This window comes from Lampetra planeri, chromosome 3 (assembly GCF_965212315.1).
Source record: "Lampetra planeri chromosome 3, kcLamPlan1.2.h2, whole genome shotgun sequence".
NCBI lineage: Eukaryota > Metazoa > Chordata > Hyperoartia > Petromyzontiformes > Petromyzontidae > Lampetra > Lampetra planeri.
In genome coordinates, this window is record NC_136109.1 from 13623272 (window position 1) to 13644578 (window position 21307).

General features: G+C 43.3%; 1 protein-coding gene across 2 annotated transcripts; it reads left to right on the forward strand.

The window, feature by feature from the left end:
- Window positions 1-234: 234 nt before the first annotated feature.
- On the forward strand, window positions 235-21104 carry POLR3GL (RNA polymerase III subunit GL). Of its 2 annotated transcripts, none has more exons than XM_078621286.1 (8): window positions 235-300; window positions 2806-2993; window positions 4065-4194; window positions 5521-5589; window positions 7024-7080; window positions 11223-11314; window positions 11799-11915; window positions 20223-21104. In XM_078621286.1, the coding sequence occupies exons 2-8, from the start codon at window positions 2880-2882 to the stop codon at window positions 20307-20309; spliced, it is 666 nt and encodes a 221-aa protein (XP_078477412.1). In that variant the 5' UTR covers window positions 235-300; window positions 2806-2879; the 3' UTR covers window positions 20310-21104. The 2 variants fall into 2 exon arrangements, with proteins under 2 accessions (XP_078477412.1, XP_078477416.1); XM_078621290.1 differs by having other exon boundaries at window positions 254-347.
- The last annotated feature ends 203 nt before the right edge of the window (window positions 21105-21307 follow it).

Genomic DNA, 21307 nt, shown 5'->3' on the forward strand with positions numbered 1-21307 from the left:
AATTTCAACATACAGACCTGTTTTATTATGTTTTATTTGTATTATTTATTATTTTCATTCTACGTGACTTTACCGAAAGAACCAAGAAGATGAATGCCTGCAGTCACGAAAGCTTTAAATCGAAATACAGTACATATACTTTAGAGGTGGGTGGGGGCGGGGCGAGAGGACGGTGTGGGCGGGGCGACAGCCGGGTGGGGGCGGGGCGACAGCCGGGTGGGGGCGGGTGGGGGCGGGGTGTTCGCGTCCGGGTGAAAGGGGAAAGGCGGCAGCGGTGGCGGCTCCACATCGACTGCTGCGGTGCGCTCGCAACTCTCGTTGCACGGGCCACCTCGTCATACAGACACGTGATCTCTTCACCTCGTCACACAGACACGTGCTCTCATCACCTCGTTATACAGACACGTGCTCTCATCACCTCGTCACCCAGACACGTGATCTCACCACCTCGTTATACAGACACGTGCTCTCATCACCTCGTCACCCAGACACGTGATCTCATCACCTCGTTATACAGACACGTGCTCTCATCACCTCGTCACACAGACACGTGCTCTCATCACCTCGTCACCCAGACACGTGATCTCATCACCTCGTTATACAGACACGTGATCTCGTCACCCAGACACGTGATCTCGTCACCTCGTCACCCAGACACGTGATCTCATCACCTCGTCACAGACACGTGATCTCGTCACCCAGACACGTGATCTCCTCACCTCGTCACCCAGACACGTGATCTCGTCACCTCGTCACACAGACACGTGATCTCATCACCTCGTCATACAGACACGTGATCTCACCTCGTTATACAGACACGTGATCTCGCAGCACGCGTTCCACCGCGTAAAAGAACCGCTTTCATGTCAACACGTAACTCGCCTCGTTAGACACGTGCTGCTACCTCGTTAGACACGTGCTGCTACCTCGTTAGACACGTGCTGCTACCTCGTTAGACACGTGCTTTCATTAACACGTGACCCACGTTATACACGTGCCCTCACCTCGTTACCAAGCACGTGCTCCCACCGCACGACTGGAATTTGCACCCTGAATGACGCGTGCATATCGCCTCGTTAGACGCGTGCTCTCGTTATCAACACGTGACACTGTTTTCATAATCGAAATGTACTGGAGGAATCCGATAAGCTATAAAGCTCTTTTGCAAAGCTGTCCAGGTGCGCTCACCGAATATCAAACGCATACCTCGTCACAACCAGATTAACTTATCAACCACGTGAATTTTTCATTTGGGAGCAGTCCATAAATGACGTCACGCACCTGGGGGGGGGGGGGCAGAGCTTTGTGACGTCATATTTGAGGGGGGCCTGACTTTTTGTGACGCCATGTGACGGAAGGGGGGGGGTCAAAAATCGCGTGACGTCATTTATGGACGGTCCCTTAGCTCGTGAACTCATTACGTGACCTCCTTATGAACTCGGCCAATCGCCAGGTGGTCCCGCCACATACAGGACACGCGTACTGTCTTATAAACAGGCGAAAGCCCATACGAGGCGAGAGTCACGTTACATGTAATGTCATTAACTTCTTACACCAGGTGAACTCGCAACCATGTCAGATGCACGTCGCTACTCAACATTATGCCGGGTTAGTGTGGAAATGGGAGTTCAAAAGAACTCGCAAACAAGCACCTTGTGAAAGACTCACCGCAAAATATCGCTGGGTTTGATCTTCCACAAAGCTCATGGTCCACCCTAAACCGCATCCACACAAACGATGGCATATTCGGATTCCTGATGGGCGTGTAAAATTAAAAACTCTCCAGTGTGCGACTTTGGTCACCCAGAACAGGCCATACAACAAATGTCTGATCCACAAATACGAAGGAGACATCGCAGCGATACACTCCGCTGCTCCTGATGCTGTTGTCTCGCTTGACCACCTGAATGTGAAATTGTAGCTGTTGTTCTGCGTCTACATCAGCTGCCATAGGAAAGAAAGTGCGAAAAGTTGGCCTATTAGGCCCTTGTTTTGGGGAGTGTGGCCCATTGCTCTTAGACAATGCCCCATACGTTCTTAGACATCCACTTTACATCACCTCTGAGTAGCACGATTGGCTAAACGTTCTTTTTTACGAGTTGATAATCCAAGAGACCAGAGAATAGCCTAATTTGTAAGAGTAACCTGGATAACCAAAATGACAAAGCAGTACAATAAAAGAAAATGAATGAAATATACATCAGGGCAAAAACCAAATAGAAATCGACGATATCAATGGAAAATTAAGTCTCGGAACAAAAGTTGGCTGGGATAAATTCGTTTTACATTGGTGACGTAATGACCGCAGAGACGACCGATTACTCTGAATGAGAACTCCAATGTAATTTAATGTAGATGCACAGTGCTTCAAAGTTGTCACTGGCCAGCGTGCTAATTGGTAAGGCACTGCATTTGCTCATCTTTACCACACCCTCGTGCGTTACCTGGAAATGTCAGATATTCTGACTATTTGAAAAACAATGAATTAGCTTTGTTGGAAATTACCGCGTAGGGTCAATATTTCGAATCTCAAAACAATAAAATGGATTTTTAAGTAAATGAAAGTGTATATTCATAACTGCAGAATAAACATTCCATGAAAATCTATTTTTCTATTACGCTACGACTTAAAATCAATCTCAAACAGCCAACTAAAAGCACACGCTTGAAGTTAGCTATGAATGATACGGTGGGGAGATATTTTTTTAGGGAATTCAATTAAAAGACCCTTCAGCAAAAAAAACATCGGGAGTGTGTTTTTTTCTTTATGTAACACACATCTTTGCAATCTGCTGTGCGTTTCAGGCGGGGACAGATGTAAGAGGTGAGAAGCCCGTCGAAGAGTGGCTCGCGTCGGGTGACTTGCCACATCACTCGCGATGGCGGGGCGGGGAAGAGGACGGGGCCAGATGACCTTCAACATCGAGGCCATTGGATTCGCCAAAGGAGAAGCACTTCCTCCACCCACGCTGCAGCCACCGCCGCTCTTCCCGGTGCGAAAGCCAGCGGTTATTCGTTCACTCGCACCCCGTTGCTCTTTGCACAGTTGTAGCATCTTGCAGCTCGGTCTCTTCAGCTGTCCGAAGCTGAGTAAATTCGGATGCATCATCTGCCATTCATCTCAGTCAGTCAGGCTATGGCACCTGGTTCTGTCCTGTGACCTGTCAGCGAGCCTTCAACACTTCACGTGGCTTCAAAGTGCACCTGGCCTGGCACAGGCACCATGGTGACATCACTGCCACTTCGTGGGGAATGACGGCTGTTGTCTGTGCTGTCTCCATGTTCTGTTTGTGTTGTGTTTCTATAACGGGGTGATGCTTTGTCTGTACTCGTCAAAGCATCCATTTATTTATCTGTGTGTGTATCACTGTCTTCACAGATTATAATTGTCTCTATGTATTCACTTTTATGTGTCAAACATATGTCGATCTTACTCGTTTGTCGAACCCTTTACCTTCACTGTTCATATGGTGTCCTCAGTGTCGCTATCTTATTGGGTCTATATCTCTGCATTTCCTTGTTAAATAGTTTGACTCCTCAGTAATTACTTACAACCCCTTTGTCAAATGTTTTAAAAGCGAGAAATACATTTAGGTTAAAACACATTTGAATTGACAGTTTTGTGATTTATTGATAAGTAGTCATGTACAAAATAACACGTTTATTCTCTTTTTTCAGTTTGTAATTACTTTTGTGAAATGTTTACATGAATTTGTAGCCCAATGAAATGATGTAATACCCACATTTATGTCTCCCCCTTTCACGTCGTTTTGTAAATACGTTATCACTTTATTAATACCGCTAACTGATCTGCATCGCTTCAACCCCAATCTTATGTCGCTCACAGCATCCATCCTTTCTCACCTCCTCCTATCTTGTACACGCACTACATTAAAAAAAACTACTGTAGAGTCCAATATATAATTTAAGAACAGTATTTTGGCGATATCGAAAAAATGTATGCAAAATCGATATTCGTCGTAGCACCTTACAGGAATGCATCCCCGACGTACACCGGGCTTTCACTCTATCACTCCTTGAGCCGCTGTCTCTGTTGCCGGCAGCCTCTGGAGTACCGTCCGCTGCCGCTGCTCGCGGGGGAGGAGACCGACTACTTGCTCGCACTCAAACAGGAGCTGCGCGGCGCCATGAAGAACCTGCCCTACTTCATCAAGCCCGCCGAGCGCAAGAAAGGTAAGAGTCGTGCTCGCCCGGCCCCATGGCTGTCATTCGGTAGAATCACCGCTGCTCTTTTGAAATGTCGCACCAAGTAACATGCATAAGCTCATCCCCTGCAGATATTTACACAGAGAGGTTCTGGGGTATACAAGGTGTTAAAGCATATTAATGGGTTCTCAGTCTTCGGGTCATGAGCCCAGGTGGAATTACTCGCAATAGTTTGATGGAATGAGGCAAATTCGATTTGACCATTGCATACATCAGTAGGGAAGATTTGCGAATCTATAATAATATGTACCACAGTGTTCGATCTGTTTTGCAATATTAATCTTGTGTTGCTCAATGCATAAAGAGCAACGTAAAAGTGTTGAGGGAGGGCCCACAATATGATATATGTATATATTTTAAAGTTGCTAAGTCTTGTTGAGAGGTGTTGACATTAATGAGATGATTAAAGAAAAAAAAGCTATACAGTAAAACTTTGGATTGCGAGTAACTTGGTCTGCGAGTGTTTTGCAAGATGAGCAACATTTTTAAGTAAATAATAATTTGATAAACGAGCGAGGTCTTGCAATACGAGTAGTACGTGTATACGCTTTGTCTGCCGAGCATCACGTGATCACAACTGATATACGAGTGATTTGATATACGAGTGCTTTGGATCACAAACACGTTTCCGGAACGAATTATGCTCACAATCCAAGGTTTTACTGTATATTAAATGTTACGTGACAGCTGAATTAGGCCTGGTCTTCAGGGTTGGCCAATTACTGCTACCACCCACAGCATAGAGCTGTAAGGGGTGAGAGGACACAGTGAGGACACAGAAACAGCCACAAAGAAACGAGATGGACACCTCTTTCATTGGTGAACTTGAGGGGTGCAAACGTATTTGTTTACCCAGGTGGCCACAAGTATGTTAAGTTCTGCCCTCAGCAAGAGATCATGCTAGTTAGCGTATTTTTTAATAAGATGGTTCACATTGGTTTGATAGTTGGCATACCATAATTGTCTGGCAATGTTAAACATTACCTGGGAATTATATACCCTTTTGCAAAGTTGGTTCTGAAGAACTCCTGGTGATAATTGACTGTGCAAGTATGTCTCCAAGATCATGAGTTGCTCATAGACCTGCTATGCTTGAGTTGGACCAAAAACCTTCCAATAGACAAATGTGCTTTGCATGCAAGCTCTGGGCAGCTGGAAAGTTACCTTATAAACATATTTCACAATTCACATTTGTTTAGATGTTTCCAAGTTCCATAAAAAATGTTTTTGTATATTTTGTTTACGTTATGTTAATGAAAATGTGTTTTTTACCTCTTTATTGCGATTCTGCAGATATTGAGCGGTATTCTGACAAGTACCAGAGTAAAGGACCTGCCGATAATGCCATAGACTGGGCCCCAGGTGATGTCCCTGCATGCCTTCTGCATTACCTCGCCATGACAAATAGTGGGGCTTCACTGTTGCTTGTAACCTACCTTCACGATCGTATCTTGTGCAGTATGGTAATGAAAAGGCTTCTCAGACAAAAGCACCCACAATGCATGCCCTGTCTTAATACAAATGTTTTTCAACTTATGTAATGTGAATAGCTACCCAGTTAAAAGACACTGTGCTTGTGGGTCTTTGTATTGGAAGTCGTTGTGGTATAAAAATCTGGTTATAAATCTGGAAAATTAAATGTATGTATGCATGCTGAACTGCTTTCACACCATATGTAGCCAACTGTGCTAATTAGAGGTGCGGGGGAGAACAGCACACTAAACACAAAAAGCTATTCAAATGAAATAAATCACCCATATAGATTTAAAAGTGCATCGCTCCAGTGGCTTCCTAATATCGGAAGGAAGAGCATTCCAGACGGCCGCAGAGGCGCATCTGAAAGCACACAATGCAGTGGCCATCTTTGTTTGATGGATAGCCAAAAGCCACTGTCAGGATGGACCAAATGTCAGGCAAATGATGAATTAATATAAACCAAATTATGGACAATTGCCTAATAAATTGTTCTTTTTCAGTAAAAATACTTTTTCAGGAGTCTTACATCTGGATGTTTGGCCATATCCTCTTGATTAAAACATGCATACAGAGTAATAACACTGAGAAATTCTCACACAAACGTGAGAAACCTGTGTGAAAAACATATACTACCATCTCCTGACCACATCAGAGTCCTGTATATTATGATATATATCTCAATAATTCATAGATTGAACTGCTTAAAGGAGTGTTTAATGCAAGCCATGACTCCTACATTGTACAAGCTCACACTAACACTGAATGTGGTAATTACATCTTCCAGCTTCAACAGAGGAATTTAATATACAAAGCTTTAAAACCTTGGTATTGTGGTGTCACCTTCATCATCCAGTCTGTCCCCAAGGATGATGGCATTTCTTGCATTGGGAATTGCTCGTCCTTCATCTTATAGGGTTGTTATATATTTTTACTGTGCGTTCGCTTGTGACTAGCAAGACCAGCGTTTGAACTGCTAGATCAGTCCACGTTGCAGCCATCCCGGATGGTCTTGCATTTTCATAAATAATTTCACTCTAGTACATGAAATAATGTCATCGCTCCATCACTGCAGTGGTCGTCCATCGTAGAGACGGCGTGTCCTGCACTGTGAACCCAGCCACCTGAGTTTGATTCGTGGCCCTGGCTAACATCAGTTGTGAGTGATGGCTATGCGTGTGATATTTTGAAATTACTGAATTCTCACATAAACCATTCACTCCCTGTGCATGTCTCTCACCCTCTAGCACCTCGGTGCTTATCCTCTATGTCAGTGACTGATTTTCAACCCTCTGTTTAAAAGTGAACGTTGATCTCTGTCAGACTGGAGACTGTTGCCCAGAGAGCTGAGGATACAAGTCCGGAAGGCGACCAAAGCCAGTGAGTCTCCAACTTTTATTAATGTTGTAGCGACTCTATGCTCTAAGACAGTGGTTCTCAACTAGAGGGACACGGACTCCGGGGGGTACGTGGCAATGTCCCAGAGGGTACGTGAAGTGATTTATAAATATTAATATATGAGAGTCATTGGTGAATAATTGTGTATGACTCTGCCAATATAAAATAACCAGGATAAAATAAAAATCCATATGTTAACCTAGAATGATATAATAGACCTTTCTAAACTCATTGATCATAAACAATGTGGTTTCCAAGAGAAACCAGCTAGCATGAACAAATCACGTCATACATGCATAGTGTCCGTTCATTTTTTGTATTCGCTTCCAGTTACTAGCTAGTGAGGACATCTCACAAAATTGACAATTGGTTAAAATATTGAAGTTCGTTACTCATCCATCTGTTTCTCAGAACCATGTTGGTCAGACAAGGGGGTACTCAGTTGAAACAAAATTCAGCAAGGGGTACAGTAGCCGAAAAAGATTGAGAACCACTGGTCTAAGAGATGACAGTAGAATTTCTACCTCTGGGCTTCTTATCTGTGACTTGTGTCATGTAAAAGGCTCAGTTGGACCCGCATTTCATTGTGATCTGCAGATTGGCCGTCTGTTATCAATAAATTAAAGGTTAAGAGGAAGTCGGCAGACATATTTGAGAACAAGATGTCCTAATTGGCAACTTATTGTTTACTTGGCTGATGAGATGAAATAGTCCATGCTTGCTTACTTGATCTGATTTGCAGCGATCGACAAATATGATAATGCGAGTGATGTTAAGATTTGTTACACGCAGATTCACGTCCGATATGTGTTCCAAACTACAGAGATATCTGTATTTTAGTGGGTCAAATGGGTTTAATGGTCAATTGAATTTGTTATCAGTAATTTGACAAATGTAACACCAAGTATGGGGGTAAAATATTACCTTTTAAAACCATCATGTGACAGCAAAACAGTTGTGAAAATGTGTGTGCATTGCACGATTTATGGTGAGTTAGAATTATGATACTTGAGATTACAATATTTGTAATATTTTCATGAATAACATTTTTTGTCTACATTTTCCCTTGAATAATGAAGCAAGGGGTAAGGCCAAGTGCAGCCCCATCACAATCACTGGTCCAATTCGTCATGATATGCAGTCTTGAGCACGACTGCTGTAATAGTCATGCATGGCCTGATGTTAAGTATGATAATGGAAATGATGATCGCAATGGTTATCCCATGATGATGATTGTGATCATTTTCATCTGCCACGATCTGTCCGCTGCTAGATCGGTTTATGTTGTAGCCGTCCCTCACGGTCTTGCATTGCCATAAATCATCGCGCTCTTGCACGTTAACTAATTTCATCGCTCCATCGCTGCAGTGGTCGTCCATCGTAGAGACGGCGTGTCCTGCACTGTGAATCCGTCCACCTGAGTTTGATTCCCATCCCCGGCTAACATCGGTCATGAGCGATGGTTGAACTCTTTCTGCCCCCCCCCCCCCCCCTTTATCAACCTGTACTGGCCAACGTGGTGAACTCTGGGCATATGACCCCCACCACTAACACTTTTGTGTCAGTGGTGGGGGGAGGGGCATTCAATCAGCAGTGGATTAACAAGAGGATATACATGAGTATTATGTCTCTAATATTTAACATAAATAAAATAAAACGCATTGTAGCTGTTCAATCCTTACAAGTGATTTAGAAAATGTCTATTCGTCATTTATTAAGGCCTTGATTTGTGAGAGGTTGATTAACTGCTTTAGTTTTTGTAGTCTACAAATGCCAGGCATAGTGATATCTGGTATTCATTTGGCTTGTGTGAACTCAAAAGTATGTTGCCAATGGTAGAAAACACTTTTATAAAATCAGCTTACTCACATGGAGGGTTGGCTTCTAAATTGTCCATTTTTTGGTTGTCAATGATCTTTGTAAACAGTTTATTAATGTATTATATTAGGCTAATGTGTCTGTAACGATTTAACTCAGCTTGGTTTTTCTTCATCAATCGAATATTGAAAGAGATTACCTTATTTCTGTTTCAATATTTAGTAAAAAGGTCTGCTAATTTTGATCTAACAGATTGGCACGCTTTTTTGATGATGTCCAGAGTTATTCCATCTTGTCTGGGAGCTTTCATTATTTTATTTTAAATGTGAAATCTGAAGCTTCACTAACATGACTCTCATCTTATTCCAGGGGTATGTACATAAATATAATAATTCATATATTCCAGAATAAAAAAAAATAGATTATTATCATTGAGGATTATGGCAGTGGACGTGTAGACAATTTAGCACCTAACTCCATACTCCAAATCCGCTATTCAAATCCTAATTGTGCATCAAAGTTGACCATCTGTAAACCACATCAATAGTTCTCTAATGCAGTACATCGTCCATGGAGTCCCACTGAGTCCCACTGAGTATCAACGCCTCTTCGGTATGATCCTCTTTTGGAATATTTTTTCCCAGTTTCTAAATGGGTGTTTCTGCATGTGGAGGACACATCCTTTGCCCGTATATAAGGAACACACTTAGGCAGCCTATCACAAACCGACTTTGTGTCCTGGCTCGTACAGGAAACACCACACTTCCCCAGCAGGTGGTGTGTGTACCACACGTGTGGTTGCATCACCTCGTTGTCAGCTAATCTCATCTCCGAGCAGCTGGTTTTGGGTTTGCATGATGACAGCCACCGTCACGTGACGCTCGGTGTAATAATAGAATTATAGTTAAAACAACTCACTCAGCCATTGCTGCTTATCTGAGTCTTCATCAAAGTGCCTGCCACGGAAAAAAAGTAGTGCCCTGCATTGCTTTACTGAAACATCACGTGAATGTTAGTACAGGGACTCCTCTGTTTACGAACATTCCACTTCCGAACTTTCAGAGATACGAACAAACCTGTCTATGTCCTGTTGCCTGTTCTGGACCGAGAGTTGTAAATTCAACCGCCGCACAATAGATGGCGGTGGTGTCATCTACATCTGCAGAACGTGAAGAACTAGTGGCATCTACAGGATTTTATACAACTTTTAAAGCCATTCCCCGTGTTTAGTGTACATGCCATACAACATGTTCGGAATCGACAGAAGTGGACTTACGAATAAATCGACTGACGAACCTGGAACACAACTTGTTCGTAAGTAGAGGAGTCCCTGGAAAAGGCAAAGGTGCAGCCCGACGTGGCACTGCTGGCGGAAGGGCCTCCGATAGAGGGACCCCGAATTGTTTTCTTGAGTAGATAATTTTTACCGTATACAGGCAGACCTCGCTTAGCGCTCAAGATGCGTTCCTAGAGATGGGAGCGCGAATCAAATCGACCCTAAATGGGGTCATTGTAGATATATAGGGATGCGTTCCCAACAGCGGTATTTCTTTCGTATGAGCAACTTATGAAGGCTTCATTGGGGAGTATCGGTAATTGTGCTAATAATGGTAAATATTTCACAAGTAAAAATTACAATTTATTATAATAACATCGGTAAGTATGATGTAGTGTACTCACAAGTGTATTCTACAAGGCATCAGTGGGGGGAGCTGTTGCACAAAACAATCCAGCTCATTCTCAGAGAAGTACTCCAGGACCTCCGTGATCTTAGCGACGCCCTCAGTCTAAATGTTTTTGTAGTGAGGTTTCTTTGAGGTGGAGCCTGAGACTCTATGCCGGTCTCGTGAGTTCTCATCTGGCTAAACGAATCGATTTTGAAAAAATATAATCAGGACCGCGAACGGTGATAATTAAATCGCAGACGGTGGGGTCTGGATGCCTCAGCGTGCATCGCTCTCATTGGCTGAGCGAATAATGGGGGGGGGGTGTTCTCACTCGCAAGCGCTGTTTAGATTTTTTTATTAAAATTTTTGTAACATTTTTCTCAAGGACAAAGATCGCTATAACGCATCAGCGTTCTATGGGGTCGCGCTTAGCGAGCTCTCCCTGTAGCTATTTTTTTATATTGGGAAACTGCTTAGTTAAAACATAATCTTACAGTACATATAAAGCACTGCTGCCAAATGTTCATCCAATCCTCATGAAACAGGCATTTGCACCTTTAACGTCTAGATTTTTACATTAATGTATACAACATTATTGTTGCAGGATGCATGTGGATGTGTTTTCTCTTATTTCGTCAGAAAAAGCTGTGGTTAAGACACAGTTGCCAAAACCCGAGAAGTCCAAGAAAGCATCAGAAACAGAAAATCTTGAAATGCTAAAGAATCTGGAGGTAAGTAGGTCATCCACACCCACAGCTATTCCTGTACTCGTTGAATATGGCTGCTCGATTAAATCAGGAAGCTGTATTTTTAAGTGGTTAAAAGTCTGCCCAGGTGATTAAGCGGTAGAACGGGCCGCTCACGTTTGGAAGGTTGAAAGTTCAAATCTTGATTGGGGGTTGATTTAATCAATCACCACCCCCCCCCCCCGGGTTTGCTAAAATGAATACCACTTTGTGGGAAAATTAACATTAGTTCTGTGGATAGACTTGGCGCCACCATATGAATGTTGTAATTTCCACCACTGGCTCAGGGCTGTAAACAAAAAGGCAAACACCGCCTCAGTGGTCATTTGAGTAGGAAATCACTTCGACTTAAGCACGCCACGAAAAAAAACGCCAAGGACACAGCTTATTAAGTAAAAATGTTTCCAATTTGCATTAATCTCTCCTGGGTAAGGACTCGTGCACCCAACACTTCTTGCTGTTTTCCCAGACATTGGAGCAGAAGGAGCAGCAGGCTCCGTCAGATGAGGACGGGGCTGAGGAAGAAGAGAAGGAAGAAGGGGAGGAGGCTGAAGAGGAGGTCCTCGACGAAGAAGAGTTTGAAGAGGTGAGCATGAGCTGTGGCATTACCTGGCACATTATCGCTCAGATTCACTTGGTTCAAGCGACTTTTTATCTTGTTTGGCTCACGCCATCAGACACTTTTAAATAATTTGTCCTGCAAACCCTGCATATAATTCCCATCTTCGATGTAATATGGGCCGTCTCGCCATGTCAATTTTATTACGTGTATACTTTTAATATAATTTTTCCCAATGTAAATATTTTAGTAAATTTGCTCGATTATATTAAACCCACTCTAATCCACACTCACGAGAGGGCTTCTGTGTAGAGACTTTGCAGATAAGCGAGCCATCCTTGGACTCTCTCGATGGTATGCCAGCGAGTTATATTGGCAAGTCGTCCTCAGGCCGCTCCTTGTCACTCTGTCAGGTGTGGTGACCCAAAAATTCAGGGTGGTCGTAGAGGTATCATCCATTGTTGTAAAATTATAATTATCAGCTTGAATATAGTATCGTAGTCCAAGCGTTTACATGTCCGCGATGGCGTTGGCAGCACGCCATTGTACTGATCTTGGAGAGAGTCCCAGGCATGTGATTACATCTAGTGAGTGATTGCTTCCAATGCTTTTTGTTACGTGTTGTTGAAGATCACTCGTTCTCTTCAGGTAAAAAAGCGTACGTTTAGAAGTACTCCGTTTGCAGCGTTTCAGCCACGCAGTTCAAAACCTATATAATTCTACGGTGAAAAATTCAGGGAGACACCTCAACTCATAAACCGAGCTTCCCTTGTACCCCATCGATGTTAGGAAATGCAATGCGTTGTGGGAGCCACTGAAGCTCGACCATGAACTGGCAAGTCGTACATTGCTGCTTTAATTCTCGCTGGGTGCTGGGAATTGAGAGATAGCATCTGAACTTCAATTTATCCGAAATGATTGGTTTCACTGCCATACCCTGCAGTGGGTATTCAGGTGATATTCAAACAAGACCAAGCACCTGCGTTCTTTTTTTTGTAGCGGCTTCCTTCAATGAATGAGCGTTGCACACACGAGAGCACAAGAACAGGTCGGACGTGTTGGTACGACTGGGGGGCTGCCGCGAGGAGTGGCTCTGCGTGGGTGCAGCGCTGATGTGAAGCCCTGAGGATGGGGGGGGGGGGTCTCTTTCAGGTGCATGGAGTTCAAACCACGTACATCACACTCGTTTGGTTTTTACGTGGCATAATCTGGAGAGTTGTGCATTTATGTCAACGGTGTGGGTTTTTAAAAATTATTTCTTTATTTTCATTCAACACGAGCCTGGTACAGAACACAAACTGTAACAAAGGGAGGGGCACAGAAAGACCGCGGACTGAGGCCCCGAATTCGGTGCTCCCGGGTTTAGGGGAGGGGAGGAAATTGGGCGCTCACCTGCCCCCATCCAGGTGGGCACCACGAGCGGGAGTGTCGGTTTTTATATGGGGTGGGGGGGGGTATAAAGAAAGAGGAACAAAACAAGGGGGTAGAACAGAGGTCGCAAACGGGTTTTGATTCCTTACCCGTACCCACCCGGCCGCACCAGGGTCGCAAACGGGTACCCGTACCCGGCCGAACCCGTACCCTACCCGTACCCGGCCGGGTAGCCGGGTATCGGGTAGGGTACGGGTATCGGGTACCCGGTTGCGACCTCTGGGGTAGAAGGGACGAGGAGGGTAGGTGGAGAAGTCAACAGTGTATTTAATAAAGTATCTAGCATATCTGTTGCATGTATTTTATTATGGGATTCATTCGATGTCACACCTGACTTACACCATACTGATGTCGTGTGGTTGACGTGGCAAGCAGAGGAAATGCTGTTTGTAGCATTTCCATAACATTACTGTGAGTCATGGTGGGATAAAATACAAAATGCCTCCTTGCCGTCAAATTAAATTCTGCGCCAAGTCTTCCTTTATGTGGACCAATGCCAATATGAATCATCGTCTGATGGAATGGTTTCAAACTCGTAAGGTGGATCGGTGCGCTGTCTTAGATCCAAGCATGTTCAGCATTTTTAAAGCTTTTACTAAACATAATCACACCTGGAAATGTTCTATTTATATGGGCACTGATGAACAACAAATCACCCACAGACCTGTGAGTTGTAAGGTGGTTTATCCGATTATATTCTGCAGAGGGAAGTATTTCGTCACTTTTGTTTTCAACAGACAGTGTTGACTTTACTTAGTGTGGTATCTGAGGCAATTTAACCCAAACATAGTTGAAGTCTATTTTGACTATGACCAAATCACATACACATGCTCATCATCCCATCGGATCTCAGAAGCTAAGCAGCATTTAGCCTGGTTCGTAGTTGGATGGGATACTCCCAGGTTTTGTAATCTTGAGATGGCGGTACAGTGGTTGATCCATGAATGTGTTTGCGGAGCTGCCTGGAGTATTATCACTTGTACACATGGATTTCCTCCAGATATTCCGATTTTCTCCCACATGTCAAACACTCATACATTAAGAATTGGCAAAACACCTTAGTTGAGGTTCATACCTCGCTACTGGATGAATGACGATGTATATTCTGTTGGTTATAAACCTTGTTTGAGCATATGTGGGTTGTGAGGGGTCAGATATCACTCACCACGGATGTTATCTGTGGCCAAAAATCCGTCTCTGTTGGCTGGGTTGATAGTATAGTACCCTAACCACTCTGACGCAAACTCTCCCCTATATGGCTAAATTAATGTCAGTATTATTAATGCGGTATTATTAATACAGTATTATTATTTATTAAAGGTCTCTGGTTAGATCTCCCTGCACAGCAGTTGAAACAATGGGTACGTTTCTTAAATCCCCCACCTCTGTCTGCCCAGAAGTAAAAATGGGTTCATCGCAGCTGATCACCAGCGGGTTGTGTGTGGTGGGGTAAAGTGAAGGGTACAGCCATTTATTGTAAGATTTCTGGCTCACGTGGAAGAGTAGGCCAAAATAGTATCTTAGAGGGTCTATCCAGAGGCTCCGTTTCAGAGGCCATTCTGCCACGCCTCAGTGGTGCGGGCAAGCAATTGCGGAGCGGCACCTCTACCTCTGGTATTAAAGTTTATCACTCCCCGTAACGCATGCAACAAGTAAATGCAAATATCAACTGGTGTGACCGAGCGAGAAAATGCATGCAGTCGCAGCCACCTTCAGCGAGAATCAATGCTCCCACTGTATGCCACTGAAGATCCGAGCATGCTGAGTTTGAACTACAACGTGGCCCCAACTGATTTTCGCACCAGCCAGACAATGTAGTCGTGTAATTAATGACTGCATAATCATGGGACTGATGTTCCTTTTTAAAGCAAAAGTGGCGTAAAATCAAACTTTCAGTTTTGAAAAAGTGGTTTTAGGGGCGTCAAGCTATTTTCGTGTAGCTATTAACTTCGTGATTCTATTCCGGTTATAAACATTATTGCTGTTGCTTTCATCAATAAAATGCCACACAAGGTCCAAGGTACATTTGATCTACATTGTCGTATGTAAACAGAGTCTATTTACTTGCTAACTCTTTACTTTGCTCCCATATAGGTTTAAAACACCTTCATTAGGTTAGGTTTGAGCTGTAGACTTTTTCTGTTGGACAGTAGACATAGGCACTGTGACAGAGCACTCCACTCACAGGAGGTTGCAGGGACAAATCAGGGTCTGTTTTTGAGTCAACACTTAATCATTTTCATAGTCCAGTAAGTTTCTGGGTTGCGGAAGGACCCCGACTTATGGAAATCCAACTTTGCGGAAATGCTCCCATAAATCATGTAAAAAAAATGAGTACGCGGATTTTTTTTCTTTTACGTAAGCGCAAATAGTTTAGCGTGTGGTGAAGTTTCGGATGAGTACTGTGGACCAAGGCGTGAACCGCGCCGCTTTATGTCTTGCTCCACCAAAACGCCGCCTTCACGCAGCCTGAACTGCACTAGGATGAGAGTAAATGGATTTTTTTGTAGAATTACGGAATACTTCTCCTTTTGTAGCATTACGAAATTGTTTTTCTTTCTATACTCAGAACTATCTTTTTTCCCCCCATTTTCATATGGCTATTTTTTTATATATAAATGTTAGAGTTTATTTCATTAGTTATTTACTGTCTGTACTTTAACACAATTACACTTTTATTGCTTTATGGTCTCAGCCGACAGTGATCAGAGAATTCTAAGCCTAGCCTAATGCACGGTAAATGGACATTCAGAAGTTACTGCTTTCTTATTTTTGGTTCTTTCGGTAAAGTCACGTAGAAGGGAAATAATAAAGTATTCTTTAAAAATATCTATATATATAAAATCGCAAATCTGTCTGTCTGTCTGTGTGTGTGTCTGTGTGTCGCCGGACCATACGCAGTTTCATTGGACGAAATGTGAGGGATTTGCGAGACACGATTGGTTCGTTTGGTTTTCCACGGCGGTTGCCCCTGGCAACGGGTAGCGACGCTTTCGCTGCGGGGTGGACGCCATTTTTTATTCCCGTTAAAAATATGCGCACGCATTAACACGCGACTCTGAGGTAAATTCATCAAAGTTTCACGTCCTCTTCACTCCCCCCCCACCCCAATGTGTGCAATTACTATTATAGGGTCGGTAGATAATAAAATTATAGCGATTAGACAGTATTATTGTAGCGCGAGGGGGGGGCGGGTAACGGCCCCAGTACCCAGCCTCAGCCGGGTGGGCAATTTAGGCGAGGCCGGAGGCTCTGCACGGTACTAGGCCTCGACACCCCACCACACTATAGGCCGTACATATTACTGCACAGCGGCCGAGGAGATCGTGGCTGGGGGGGGGGGCAGGGGTAGCAGCCCATCTGTGTATATATGTAAGGTTATTAAGAAATATATTTTTCACCTGGGCAACGCCGGGTACTTCTGCTAGTGTTATTATAATTTTATTATTAGCTTTTAATCGAAATTTACTGCTTTCTGTTAACAGTTACAATATGACACACGAATTTTGTTCCTGGGTAGTAAGTGTTATTTTATAATTGCTTATGCCTTAAAAGTATAGAAAATGGCTATTCCCCACAAACGTTGCTTTTGTGAGCAGGGCTTTACGTAAATGAATAACACAAATGCACACCACGTTTTCTCATTGAAAATAGGTACAATTCAAAATATCACTGTCCTGGTCACAAAAGCAAAGTTGTGGGGAATAATAGCGACGTTTATTATGAGTAATATTGGTCGAAAGCCTAAGTGTTAAACTAAACAATCTCCACCAGCCTATGGCCCTTGCAGACCAATAGCTGGCAGCAGCAGACGCATGTGCTGAGACAACGACATCAGGACAACACGTGACGCAGTAGTGCACATGGCCACCCTGTAGTCCCGCAACCAGCTTCTCTGCACGCTGTGCAATATTTACATGCAGATATATTTTAAATTCTGCTGTAATGGGTCTCGGTCCAAACATATGTTTGTAGATATATCCCTACAGATATATGTATTTCCTCACAAAAAAGAGGTTGTCAACTTAAAAAAAATAAATGCGACATTTTAACAAAATCCATAGCAACCCTTGCTTTCTATTTTATATCAACGGTCAAAAGCACGCACCACTAAACGCTTCCCACGCTTGACGTCAAGCGAGCGTGCGAGTTCTCCACGCTTGTGTGCAGTTAACCGCACATTTGACTGGATAAGTGACGAATTAAAGAGCATTGGCCACGTTGTCCTTCCACCCACGCCTCCAATTATCACGGTTGGCTACATACGGTGCGATTTCAACATATGTGCACACACAATGAGAGCGCTCAGCCATAGCTGCCCATGTGAGCACCAAGAAACATTCCTTTCACCAAGACCTCAACGCCGGTACTAACTGCCTCCTTGAGTTACAAACATACAAATGGGTGAAAATAATTAAGGTGTTTTTTTTTTAAGTCCATTTAAATGTGCATTCAAAATGTTTTCTTTACAATAAAACCGGTATTGTGAAGGGAAATAATGAATGGAATATTATATGAATCTTACGTTGACTTAGCAGCATTATGGGCATCTAAGCTTCTTGTTACAACAATTTCTTCCAATGGTCTATAGCAAACTTGACTTAATGCCCTCTGCAGAACTTAAATTTGAGCACTTCTATTCTGGGAAATGTTAATCACCTGTTTGTTAAAAGTAGTGTTTGCATGTAATTGCCATGCTATTTCTGTCAATAATGTTTGAAAACCTCTCCCATGTGAAATGTATGTACATAAATGTATTATTTTGAGTTAAATGTGTGGCCCTGCCTTTACTTGATAACGCCACTTCTGGCAGAAGGGTCTTCACGAGAGGGAGCTCTCGAGAGCCTCCCTCTGGATGGTACTTGGCCTACTCTTCCACACTGGCCAGACATCTTGGGCAAGCTGGGAGTACCCACACTGGGTAATAACCATTCAGTTTAGTGGAACGTGTGAGTGCACTGTATTATATGACCCTGACAACCTGAGTGTGATTCCTGGCCACAGTTAAAATCAGTAACGAATGATATTTTAACCGGTCCTAGGCTACCCTTCACGAGCCGACGTCAACCACCGTGGTAGACTTTAGTCAACAAACGCCCACAATCAAACGGACGTGTGTGAAAGAACCAAGAATATGAATCCCTGCAGTCACGAAAGCTTTAAATCGAGATTTTCATCCATCGTAGCATTTGAAAAAAGGGACTGTAAATTGTTATTAATTATTTCATAACAGCATAGTGCATTTCAGTTAAGCCAAACCCTATAAAGCCAGGGAGAACCAGTTGTGATACACATCTGGATTTCCACTCTAGCCTTCATTACCCTGTGCTGTAAACAGACCCGCATTCTCCTGGGATAAGAATGTCACTGCTTTTGACAGGACATTCATCCAAGCCCCTTTTTTGGTTCGCACTGTTTTCAAAAGCGAGGATTTTTGCAAAGATATATGCCAAACGTCTTCTGAATGTACGTAGCCTTACATTCAGAAGAAAACTCAGGACCGGTTTTGGCATAAATAGTCTCTTTAGCAGTCATGCTTGCTTGAACTGCCAATCTTCCAGGAAGTACCTTGTATATAAGATATGGGTTCTAGTTCTCTGCAAAATTGTATAATACCTAACATAAAATAATAATTGGCGTCAATATGGGTCTTACAGTTGCCTGATTATCTATTTTGTTATCTATTTAATCTATTTAGTAAATAATATACCAATGCTAATGATTCATTTCCAAGAAGAGTTGACGCCTCTGTGTTTAATGGTGTCCTGCTGCTGTCTAAACAAAATGCCACAACCACCTTGTGTGTTTAAAGCTTGCGGCTATCACAGGCCTGTGTGCAGAACATGTGCAAGTATGGTGATGTCATCAGAACATTAAAACCATTCTGGGACTGCTGTTGAATACACACCACTTTTACCTTTGTGGTACATAGGCTCATCCGTATAACTTGAGATGAGCTCCTTCTATATAGGAAACCTTTCGCTTTTAACCCCTCGGTCACAAGAAGCAAACGTTTGATTTAATGTCATGTCTTATCCCATCCTCTCCATCTAAACCTCAACGAAGTGTTTGCATACGGTGCGACTTTGTTTATATACGATTGAGGGAACAGGACAATAGATCAGAGAATGTGCGGGTAGGATTTTGCCCTGGGATTGTCTCAACCATTCTTGAAGCATCTCTTAACTAGTTTGGTGTCTCTTTGGCAATCCTGGTAAACATACACGGCGCATCGCTTGGCAGCAATAATGTTGATATCGTTACAACCAACTGGTAACAAGGGCATTATAACAGCAATCATTACAATTCACATCCAGAGCATGGCTCCCAGCTTGGCTGCACAAAGTTACAGGCTGGAGCATTGTGCACAGTAAACGTGAACTACGGTTTGTCCTCGCAGCAGCTTTACCTGGTCATCGGACAACGATGGTCACTGCTTCGGCCGCTTTCAGATGCGCTTCTGTGACCATCTGGGATGCTCTTCCTTCCAATATTCGGAAGACACTGGAGCTATGCACTTTTAAATCGCATCGATTGAAAACGAATTTCTTTAGAACTACTTTTTGTGTGGAGTTTGTTGTCCTTCACCCGCACTTCCGATTAGCACGGTTGGCTACGTACGGTGCGAAATAAGTTCAATATACATACATATCGCATGAAGAACCACAGCAAACACTCCTTTGCGATGTCACAGAGCAGAACCTGCCTTCTGGACCTTGTCTCACGTAGAATACAGGATGAATAAGTATGTCTTCTGGGACCAGGTAAAAATTATAATGAGTAAATGTCAACTATTTACTGCATGATTATCCAGTCAAAGGGTACTGACGATATGCTGAAACTAAGTTATTCTGTCATGCAAATAAGCACCCTTTGCTAATCTCTTCGTTTTGGTGTGTGCAGGAAACAGATTACGTGATGTCGTACTTTGAAAATGGAGAGGATTTCGGCGGTGACAGTGATGATCACATGGACGAGGCGGTGTACTAGCTTGTCGCGATAGATGGATTTCCACTGCAGCACTCTTCAACGCCACGGGTTATAGCTCACTCGTAACACTGAAGCACCGAGTGATCCACACAGAGATGCAGAGACCAGACCACGAAGGGCTCAATTCACGTGTTACCTATTGTTCCTTTTCATCCTCTTGATGAAAACGTGCTGCCACGGTGGTGGGATGTTAACTGCCTGGTATACAGGAGGTCGTGGGTTCGATCCCGACCCTGATGCCTGTGTATGTGGAGTTTGCGTGTTCTCCCCGTGGTCGGGTGGATTTTTCTCAGGGTCCTCCGGTTCTCCCCTGCACATTTATAAACACTCGTTTAGAGTATTTGGTTGCTATAAATCTCGACGTGATGATAAGCCACTTCGTTGAGCTTTCATTTGTGGCCAGGTCGCTAATAGTCTAAAATTAACAATTGGGTAAAACTCTTTGGCCTTTTTTGATCAAGTTGTGAATTTGGCCCTGAGTGTGCACTGGCCCACTAAGATTCCAAACACAGTTAAGAGCTGCATCGATTTTTAGAACATAATACACTGCAGCGCAGTCCATCTGAACACACATGGATGCAAGCAACACTGTACAATATAGGACAACAGTCCACTGTGGAACAAAGGTACGCTAAATCGTGAACCACTACGATGAAGCTCAACAGGACACGGAAGTGTACACGTGTAACCTTAATTATGCATCTCCTACCATGCTGTTTATCACAATTTCACTTGGGTTTATTTTAAAACCTGGAAATAATTTTTCAATTTTGTTGAATAAACGTGTATGTTTAAGTACTGTCAACATTTCAGTTATTTGCATTGAAGACAATGTACATTAAACAACAGCAATGATACAGCAAGTGTGGGTATATGAAGCACTGAATATACTTTAACGTCCTCATCACCAGGAACCAGTTGAGCTAATCTTTACACTCATCATACCTGCAAGTCATTTGCATGATGCCTCTGCTCTTTGACAACAGAGCGACGTCGAC